The sequence below is a fragment of the Myotis davidii genome, unplaced genomic scaffold (genome assembly GCF_000327345.1).
Source record: "Myotis davidii unplaced genomic scaffold, ASM32734v1 scaffold278, whole genome shotgun sequence".
NCBI lineage: Eukaryota > Metazoa > Chordata > Mammalia > Chiroptera > Vespertilionidae > Myotis > Myotis davidii.
Window position 1 is genome coordinate 95,774 of NW_006289192.1, and position 11,281 is coordinate 107,054.

The 11,281-nt window shown below is 35.3% G+C and overlaps 1 protein-coding gene across 1 annotated transcript in view; it reads left to right on the forward strand.

Moving 5' to 3' along the window:
• RNF128 (ring finger protein 128, E3 ubiquitin protein ligase) overlaps nt 1-9,531 on the forward strand; it is a 78,855-nt gene extending 69,324 nt beyond the window's left edge. The window contains exons 3-6 of the mRNA XM_006761405.2: nt 1,834-1,905; nt 5,968-6,050; nt 7,300-7,396; nt 9,309-9,531. Coding sequence (XP_006761468.2) covers nt 1,834-1,905; nt 5,968-6,050; nt 7,300-7,396; nt 9,309-9,515 — 459 coding nt within the window. The 3' untranslated portion in view covers nt 9,516-9,531. The remainder of the gene's footprint in view (nt 1-1,833; nt 1,906-5,967; nt 6,051-7,299; nt 7,397-9,308) is intronic.
• The last annotated feature ends 1,750 nt before the right edge of the window (nt 9,532-11,281 follow it).

Sequence of the window (11,281 nt, forward strand, 5' to 3'; positions counted from 1 at the left end):
GGGAGGTTGGGGGGGCAGTCAGGGCCCGGATCAGGCGGTTGGCTGCCGCTGTGTGCATCATAGCAACTGGTTGTTCTGGTCATTCCACTGTTTGGTCACTGGGCTTTTATATATATGAACTATAAGTAACAAAATTGAAGGGAAAATATTTGTGCTCAAAATAAAGTGCCATCATAGAATTCTCCTTGTGAGTTAATTCATAATTAAGTCCCAAAATGAGAATGAAGGGACCTCGATTAGCACTTCTTTCCTTCTGAGGACTAGGCCTTCCTATTAACTATTTCTATTAAGTTATATTTGCTGGTCAGGTAACAATCTGAGAAGTTTCTGTTGTTCCTGTGATAGCAAATAAATAGTTTAGATAGTAATCTTCTTGGCATTAAGCCAAATACCTTTCACATAATGATATCTTATGTAGGAGGTAGGTTTGAGCATTAAGGAATTTCCTTACATACCTACATTCATGGATTATTTCCTTCCAACATATATTTGCTGCAGTTATATATAAACATGTTACAAGAACCTGTTATGCTTATTTTGAATAGTAGTTTATATTTTCATTTAATAAACATTTTATTTAGTGTCTGCTATATGCCAGATATTACACTAGATACTTGAATTATCTCTAATTTTCACATCACATAAATGTCAGATGTAGGTCTCCCTCCTGGGGATGGAGATACATATATAAGGATGAAGATACATATATAAGGATGAAGAAGCTGTTTACATTCTCACAATGACCTCTGGTTCTAGGTGCTTACTTTTTACTGAATTTCTACCAAGTTTGTTCATTTTGCAGTTTAAAATAGGAAGATAGTTTATTATCTTGCCATGCTGCACATACTATCTCTCTATTCCACAGAGCATCCATCCAGGTGTCACAACTGGCTTCTTCTTCATTTTACACATATATTATATTCAATTGAGGTATTTGTGTATGAGGTAGATTTTAATGAAAGGGACTTATCTTTTTGCAGCATCACAAATAACTTCAGATTAACACTGAATAAATCATACCACCTGGGATTTTTTATCTTTGAACAGTTCATCTCACATAGAAGGAGAGTTTCTCATTGATTACTCTTTTTCTTATCTTTTCCCAATCTCGGATTTCCCCTATACCCCAATTTTACTTCTGATTCAATTATGTACTACATTTTAGTCCTTATTCCTTAAATGAGCCTGGGGCTTGTCTTTACATGCCCAGACTCCTGTAGGTATGTGCTCAGTAGGAAAAAAAACAGGCCTACCACTCTCAGAAGCCACCCTCTTTACAAGGTAGTAGTGATTATAAACAGTAATTATTTTTCCTAATACTAAATAACACTGTAAGGGTTGGTAATATCCTTAATTTATAGATGTGTAAACAAGCTCAAAGAATTAAATGAGTTGTTCAGGATTATTCATTTAATAAGTAACAAAGTCAGATTTTAATCTAGGTCCATTTAAATCCAAATCCTGTGTACTTTCTACCAAGTCAGAAATGATTTTTTAAAGAAAGGAAAAGATTCTCTGAGCTTGAAAATAAGAATATTGCTTTGAAAATTCATAACATTTGAATTCATTTGGAATGGGGACACGTAGATTTTACTATTGTAGCCCGAAGACGCTGTTTAAGAAGTTAGAGAAACATAATAAGTGAAAAGTTTCAGTACTTTAAAAAATCCTGCCCCGTATCAGATAAGTAAGACAATTATTATAATTAATTAAATTTTATATTTAAAAAAAATTTATCTTTTAAAATACATTTAACTGAATAAATATTTTTAATTATAACTCTATCATTGTATTTTTAATAGTTTTTGTAATACCTATTCTTTTTTATTACAGAGACAATTAAAGGCAGATGCTAAAAAAGCTATTGGAAGGCTTCAACTACGCACACTGAAACAAGGGGACAAGGTACATTTGTGACTTAAAAATGCCTTTTGTTTTAAAGCAATGCTTAGCAAGCCATTGTTAAAGCTAAATGTTCTTCCAAAGTAGTATTTTCATTTGAATTTATAAATCTTTACTTTTAAAATTTATTCAATGTTGAAGATAGGCTGAATAATGACTCCCAAAGCTATCTAGGTTCTAGTCCCTGAACTTGTAAATGTTACTTTATATGGCAAAAAAGAACTTTTGCATATGTGATTCAATTAAGGAAGGATCTTGAGATGGGGAGGTTATCCTGGATTATCCCAGTGGATCCTAAATATAATCACAGTATCATTGTTAGAGGGAGGAAGGGGCAGATTTGACTACGGTACATGGAAACAAGAGGTTGGGTGGTGACACAAGAAGGAGGCCATGAGTCAAGGAATGCAGACACCCTCTAGAATCTGGAAAAGGTAAGGAAAGGGATTCACCCCTGAAGTCTTCAGAAGTAGCACAGCACTGCCAACACCTTGAATTTTTAAATTATGATTTCCAAGGCAATAAGAAAATAAATTTGTTATTTAAACCATAAAGTAAGAGTAAATTGTTTTAGGAACAATAGGAAACTAATACAATGCTTCAATATAGCTTTACTTAAATAATTAGGTTCAGGTTAAGACAGTTGAAAACTACCATTAATGTGTAAATTGTGTATCAAAAATATAAAACTTATTGAAATAAAAAAACACCAATTCACTAAAATAAAAAATGAACAAATAAATTTTCTAGTAGCCACATTAAAAAGTTTTAAAAAGACAAATTAATTTTAATGCCTAGTATAATATATCTAAAATATAATCATTTCAACATGTAATCAATATATAATTAGTAATGCAATATTTTACATTTATATTTTACTAAGTCTTCAACATCTAGTGTATATTTTATACTTATGGCACATTTCAGTTCAAATCAGTCACATTTCAGGCACATGTGGTTAGTGGCTACTGAATTAGACAGCACAAGTTTGAAAAATGAGCACATTGGACTAATCATCTCTAGGGTTTTCTCTATGCCATGCCATGTTATGTTGCTTCTGCTGCTCTTCATTTTAAATCAGCTATACTATAAAAGTGTATATGTGGCTTGTTGGTTGGTGAGATCAGAATGTTAGAGTGATAGCAACTATGGTCACAAGTTTAAGCTTAACAATCAGTAAGATCTATGCCAATATGTAGATGTGGCTTTTAATGTTACACCAGTTGGTCATAAGTAGTATAGGGTATGTGGACAAAGTGGGTAGTTGTATAAATTTTCATAACATAGCTCAGCATGTTCTAGTACATGAAATGATAAAAATAAAAATACCATTTATAATAGCACCAAAACCATTAAATACTTAGGTATAAATCTTACAAAATATGCATAAGATCTATATGCTAAAAACTGCAAAACATAAAAGAAGAAAGAAATAAAGGAAGACCTAAATAAATGTGCATGGGTCAGAATACTCACTGTTGTAAAAATATCAATTCCCCCCCCAAAAAAAACTAATCTATTTATTCAATGTAGTTTCAATCAAAATCCTAGTTGGATCTTTTATAGAAATTGACAAGTTGATTCTAGGCTTATAAGGAAATCAAAAGAACTACAATAACCAAAGCAATTTTTGTAAAGAAGAACATTTGGATGACTCACATTACCTGATTTGCAGAATTATTTTTTTAAGATATTGTGGTATTGGAGAAAGGAGAGATCTTTATTTAAATCAATGGAATAGAAGAGGAAGTCCAGAAAGAGACCAGCATATATATGGTAAATTGATTTTGACAAAGGTGGAAAGGCAATTCAATGAAGAAAAATAGCCAATTGTTGGGTCTCTATATGCAATGATTTAATATCCATATGCAAAAGTGAACCTCAATCCATACTTTATACTCTTTGTGAAAATTAACTCAAAATGGATCACAGGCCTAAATATAAAACCTAGAACTATGAAATTTTTAGAGGAAAACTTCAGAGCAAAATATCTTCATGGCTTGGGTTAGGCAAAAATTACTTAAATGTGATACCAAAAGCATGCCCATTAAAGAAAAAAAAAATGAGAAATTTAACTCTGTCAAAATTAAGAATTTTTGCTCTTTGAAAGACACTGTTAAGAGAATGAAAAGACTACCCTGACTGGTTTGGCTCAGTGGATAGAGTGTCGGCCTGCAGACTGAAGGGTCCCAGGTTCGATTCCGGTCAAGAGCATGTACCTTGGTTGTGGGCAAATCCCCAGTAGGGAATGTGCAGGAGGCAGCTGAGTCGATGTTTCTCTCTCATCGATGTTTCTAACTCTCTATCCCCTCCTTCTCCCTTCCTCTCTGTAAAAAAATCAATAAAATATATATTTTTTAAAAAGAGAATGAAAAGACAAGCAACAGACTGGGAGAAAATATCTGCAAACCCCATATCTGATAAAGAGCTGTATCCAGAATCTATGAAGAACTCTCAAGACTCAACAGTAAAAAAACAAGCAACCTAGTGAAAAATGGGCAAAAGACATGTTACCACATGGATGGCAAAAAAGCACATAAAAGGATGCTCAACATCATTATTCATTAGGGAAATGCAAATACAAACTACAATGCGATAACACAGCACATTCATTACAATGGCTGAAACAAATACAATTGACAATACCAAGAGCTGGCGAAGATGTGGAAAAACTGGAATTCTTATGCATTTGCTGGTGAGAATGCAATGTTCAGCCAGTTTGGAAAACAGTTTGGTGGTTCTTTATGAAGTCAAATATACACTTTGCAAACAACACAGCAATCTCACTACTAAATATTTACCCTAGAGGGAAAAAAATGTGTTCACATAAAAACTTGTACACAATTGTTCAGCTTTATTAATAATTACCAACAATGGGAAAGAACCCAAATGTCCTTCAATTGGTGAATGGATAAATAACTGTGGTACATTGATATCCCGGAATACCGGTTAACAGTATAAAGGGAGAGGACCCTACCAATACACACAACAATATGAATGACTCTCAAATGCATTATGTTAACTGAAAGAAGTCAGACTCAAATGCAGGAGTCCATTTACTAGTATATGAAATTCTAGAAAAGCCAAAAGTATAGAAACTGAAAACAGATCAGTGGTTGCCAGAGGGTGGGGGTAAGAGGAGAGGTAACTACAAAGGGGTACAGAGGAATTTGTTGAGGTAATAAAACTATTTTATATTTTGATTGTGGTGGTGATTAAGTGGCATGTTTGTCTAAACTTGCAAAACTGCATACTAAAAAGAGTGAATTTTACTGTATGTGATTTATATCTTAATTTTCTTTAAATTGCCCTAGCCGGTTTGGCTCAGTGGATAGAGTGTGGGCCTGCGGACCAAAGGGTTGCGGGTTCAATACCAGTTAAGGGCCGGTACCTCAGTTGCAGGATCCTCTCTGGCCCGGGCCCTGGTCAGGGCTCATGCAGGAGACAACGAATTGATTTGTTTCTCTCACATTGATATTTCTCTCTGTCTTTCTCGCTTCCATTCTCTTAAAAGAATCAATGGAAAAATATTCTAGGGTGAGGATTAAAAAATAATAATAAAAATAAATAAATGGGACAACATAGCTAAAGAATTGTACAAATGGCATTTTGTAAATTAAATCTAGGAAAAGGGTTTAAATAAGTGCTCCATGTTTTTCTTTGTGCTATTCCCCTTTTATATAACTTTATTCTTTTACATTTTTAAGTCTAAATAATTTTATTTTAAATTGCAATTATGTAATGCAGTGTAATCAACTGTAGTCACCATGTTTTAATTAGATCCTCAGACCTTATAGCTGAAAGTTTGTACCCTTTTACCAACTTCTGCCAATTTCCTCCACCTCCAGTCCCTGACAACCACGTTTCTACTCTCTGTTTCTATAAGTTTGACATTTTAAAGTGTAAATAATTTTAAATTGCGTATTAAACATAGTCATTTAGTAATATGATGTTCTTCTTTCTATAGGAACTTATGCAATTTAAGACATGTATATTCTGATCTTGTTCTGTAGTTTAATGTATTGTTTCTTATCCATTAGAGTAACAATAACTATTTGCTCATAGGAAATTGGTCCTGATGGAGATAGTTGTGCTGTGTGTATTGAACTGTATAAACCAAATGATTTAGTGCGCATCTTAACCTGCAAGTAAGTTTGATTTTCATTTATATCATCAATAAGAATAGCTGATTTACAAAAATGATCGTAATGGGGGAAAATATTTTGAATATTTCCAAGTTTATGTAAATAAAGTATTTGTTTATTTATTTATTAAATTTGTTTTATTGCTTAAAGTATTACAAAGCGTATTACATATGTCTCCTTTTTTCCCCCTTGACCTTCCCCCAGCCTCCCCTACCCCCTAAAGTATTTATTTTGTTATTTTCATTTAAATATAGGAGAATGCATTATTTTTAATAATATTGAAATTGATATATGGCTAATTATATAAAGTGTCCATAATTTGATAAAATTTGTAAACGAGTTTCATATAAAACTGAGAACCTAGTCAGCACCACAATTATACTGTATATATACTAGGTTATTTAAATTCATGCTAGCAATTCTATTAAGGAAAAAACATAACATCAACTTATTAGTGCCTATTTGGAAGAATTCATTCTTTTGTGGGTTTTTTTATTTATTATCTCTCTCCTGAAAGTTGTTCTTAACACTCTTTTCTTTTAGCTACTAAAAAGCATGTATAATATTGCCTAAAGAATCAGCACTATGTTGTATTCAATACTGTATTGTACTATATTATTGGGAATGACCAACCATACCATTTTACAGTTAGGGAATGACAAGATAATTAAGATCTGAAATACTGAACAAAGTCTTAGGACAGCAGTGTCTTAGTCATTTTTCGAGTAATGAGTATTGAAACTATATCTTTTGAAGCTAGAATAATAGGGCTTTTATATTAAAAAATACTATATTATGAAATTTCCAAATTTTGCTTCTGTGGCTCCTTCTTGGTATTTATGCTGTAATACAGCTATTTTCAACCCATAGGCCACAAGAATTTTTAAAACATGCATTACCTGACTACTTAGTTAGGGGCACTGATCTCTTTTCCCTTAAATTGTCAAATAAAAAATGACAGTGGCCAACACAATAGACTGTCTGGTATGAATGAATCAAAATTATACCTAGTTTTTTGTCAGATTGGCAAAAAAAATCATACATTTTTTGGTGTGCCACAGAATTGAGTAACTAGTTTATGTGTGTCATGAGATGAAAAAGGTTGAAAATTGCTGCTTGTAATAGTGTGTTTAAAAGAGAAAAAACAAACATCTGTTAAAAGGCTAAGTGAAATTACAGGGTAACCTATTAATACATTAGGCAAAGTGTTGTTGCTATTTCACAACTGATAATTTTTTTTTTCCTTCATTAGCCATATTTTCCATAAGACATGTGTTGATCCATGGCTGTTAGAACATAGGACTTGCCCCATGTGCAAATGTGATATACTCAAAGCTTTGGGAATTGAGGTAAACATTACTAAACTCTTTATATGAAGGAACTCAAGCAATGTATAATTTATGTATCTGGGCTTCAGGAGAATAACATCCTTATTTTTTAGCTATGTAATGTGCTAGACTTACAGTGTATACCAAAAATTGAACCTATTTATATCATAGTGACAGTAAGGTACCATATTGAACTACCTCCATTTTCTGTCTTTCCCCCTTTTCTCAAATGTACTTATTCTTTGGTCAGAATTTGAAGTAATGTTCTTATAAACTACCAACTGGCTTGTAGTACCCCGCTCTCATTTTTACTGTCTTACTATTCCATAGCAACCAAACTTATAGATAAATGAGCTTCTATAGTTTCAGAAAGTATAAGTAATCCTATCTAATAAAGAGTAATATGCAAATTGACCGTCGCCCCAACACAAGATGGCTGCCCCCATGTGGTCAAAAATGGCTGCCCCATGTGGACACAAGATGGCCGACACAAGATGGCCTGCAGGGGAGGGCAGTGCGGTTGGAACCAGCAGTCCTGGATTGTGAAAGGATCCCAGATTGGAGAGGGTGCAGGCTGGGCTGAGGGACACACACCCCCATGCACGCATTTCATGCACCAAGCCTCTAGTAAATTATAATTATTCTAGAAGCCCAGCACGCGAAATCACATGGCCCTGCCCACCCTTGCACTCCTTGCTGAGCCCACCTTGCCGCACCCACCCATCTGCTACCCCACCTGCCCCCCCACCTGCCAGCCTTGCTGTGATTGGAGCCTGTGGGCCGTGCTGTGTGAGCCAAAATCATGCGAGATCCCAGACCCGCCGCACAAGGCAGGATCCCAGACCCCAGACATGCTGTGTGAGGTGGGACCCCAAATCCCAGACCTGCCACGTGAAGTGGGACCCCAGAGCCCAGACCCACCACACAAGGTGGGACCCCAGACCTATTGCACATGGCAGGACCCCAGATCCATTGTGCCAGCAAGACCCATCAATGCACCTCCTGGTGACCGGTTATTTGGTCGTTACGGCATTAAAACCATGGGCTTTTTATATATATAGATTTGGTAAATGAAAAAAACTACCTCTTCCACAGTACACACAACAGAAAGTCAAACTCAACAAAATCTTCCTGATTTGAGGAGATATAGAATACAGTAATTCTCAATTCCCTTAAGAACAGCATAATATTTTTAAAAAATATATTTTATTGATTTTTTACAGAGAGGAAGAGAGAGGGATAGAGAGTTAGAATCATTGATGAGAGAGAAACATCGATCAGCTGCCTCCTGCACACTCCCTACTGGGGATGTTTCTGCAACCAGGGTACATGCCCTTGACCGGAATCGAACCTAGGACCTTTCAGTCCACAGGCCGATGCTCTATCAACTGAGCCAAACCGGTTAGGGCGCATATTTTTTTTTATTGCCTACCTTGTACCAGGCATTGTATTATGAAGTACTGGGATCACCCAGATGAATATGTCAGGTGTGATGAAAATCTTGTAAAATCTTTTGCCCATCAATGGACCCAATTACTCCAACTGCTCTGGCTGAAACCAGCAAGAGATTTTTGTGATTATTAAAAGGCATTATCTGTTTAAAAGGTTAAAAACATTTCTGTAGCCCAGCCAGCATGGCTCAGTAGTTGAGTGTCGACCTGAGAACCAGGAGGTCAAGGTTCAATTCCAGGTCAAGGCATGTGCCTGGGTTGTGGGCTCGATCCCTAGTATGGGGTGTGCAGGAGTCAGCCAATTAATGATTCTCTCTCATCATTGATGTTTCTCTCTCCCTCTTCATTCCTCTCTGAAATCAATAAAAATATATTTAAAAGAAAAACCATTGCTGTAATAAGTCACCTATGAATATACTTTGTATATGTCAAAGAAGAGCATGTACTCTGAGACTTTTAATTTGTTCAAATGTTTTCCGAAGGTGGATATTGAAGATGGATCAGTGTCTTTACAAGTCCCTGTATCCAATGAAACTTCTAATAGTGCCTCTCCTCATGAAGAAGATAATCGCAGTGAGACTGCATCATCTGGATATGCTTCAGTTCAGGGAGCAGATGAACCACCTTTGGAGGAACATGTGCAGTCAGCAAGTAAGCACCATGCTGAGGATCAAGTGCCCCACAAATGATACCTTGTGGTTCTTAGCACTTGTTCCATTCATCCATTAATACATTTCAGATTTTTTTCTATGAACAACAATTCAGTGCAGGATGAATCCCTTCCTTAGCTTAATATACATATATTCAAATGAACCTGAAGCAAATGACATACCTCAGGAGTGGGAATTACTCACAGAAGAAAAAGATTTATTGGAAAGTTTCTTTCTAATGCATTTAAGTGTTGGCTTGTTAGTTTACAGAGGCTAGGGCAAAACTTTAAATTTTATAAGCCATTGTTTATTGCAAACCAATCAGCAATTAAAAAAGTTCTTAAATGATAAAAATAGAATTCAATTTACAAAAGCTTGATTTATATACAAGTTCTCAAGAACCCATATTTTGCACAGATTAAAACTTTGCTTAGTAATAGTATGTGCTGCCACCTGTTGATTATTTACAATGAAATGAACAAACCTTGGAAACTAAAATTGAATACAATAGTGCCCTCTTATCCCTGTTTTCGCTTTCCAAGGTTTCAATTGCCTACAGTCAACCACAGTCTGAAAATATTAAATGGAAAATTCTAGAAATAAGCAATTCATAAGTTTTACACTGTGTGCTGTTCTAAGTAGTGTGATGAAATCTAAGCTCCATGCATGTTAGTCACTTAGTAGCCAATTCAATTATCAAGTCAACTGTCCCTGTATTGCAGTGCTTGTGTTCAACCAATCTTTATAATAGCCTAATGCTATGTCACAATACCTATGTCATTCACCTCACTTCATCTGAACACATAGCATTTTATCATCTCACATCATTGCAAGAAGGGTGAGTAGTGTACAATAAGATATTTTAAGAAAGCACATTCATTTGATTTTTATTACAGTATATTGTTATATTGTTCTATTTTATTCTTAATTTGTTAATCTTTTACTGTGCCTAATTTATAAATTAAACTTTATTGTATGTATACATGCATAAGAAAAAACATAATATATATAAAATTCTGAACTATCTGCAATTTCAGGCATCCACTGGGAGGTCTTAGAACATATTCCCTGTGGACAAGGCGAAACTACTGTATATTATTTTGAAAATTCATGTGGATCAGTATTGAAGCTTAGTAATACCATAGTAGTAAAGAAATTTTAGGGAATTCAGTGACTTTTTTTTTCTTAGAAAACCTCTATACCAGTGGTTCTCAATCTTCTGGCTCTTTAAATACAGTTCCTCATGTTGTGACCCAACCATAAAATTATTTTCATTGCTACTTCATAACTGTAATGTTGCTACTGTTATGAATCGTAATGTAAATATCTGATATGCAGGATGGTCTTAGGCGACCCCTGTGAAAGGGTCGTTCGACCGCCAAAGGGGTTGCGACCCACAGGTTGAGAACCGCTGCTCTATATAAAATATTTTCCCTGATTTTAACTTCCAACTTTTTCATGGTTTTTGATGGTTTGAAATTTTTTAATTTTTTTTGAAATTTTTTTCTTAATCTATATCTATATCTATATCTATATCTATATCTAATCTATATCTATATCTATATGTAATCTAATCAGTCCTAACGGTGTTCCAGTCACAACCAGAGCTGGTGGGCAGAGATGGGGGTGGGGACTTCCGCTCCCACCACAGGCACTCACAGGCTTGACCAGCGGTAACTTCAGGCTACCTCAGAGATGGAGGCCGCTCCGATGGAGGCACACACACAGGCAGAAGCTGGTGGGTGGGGACTGGGGTGGTGACTTCTGCCCCCAGCGGAGGCACACGCAGGCCTGCCCAACGCTAA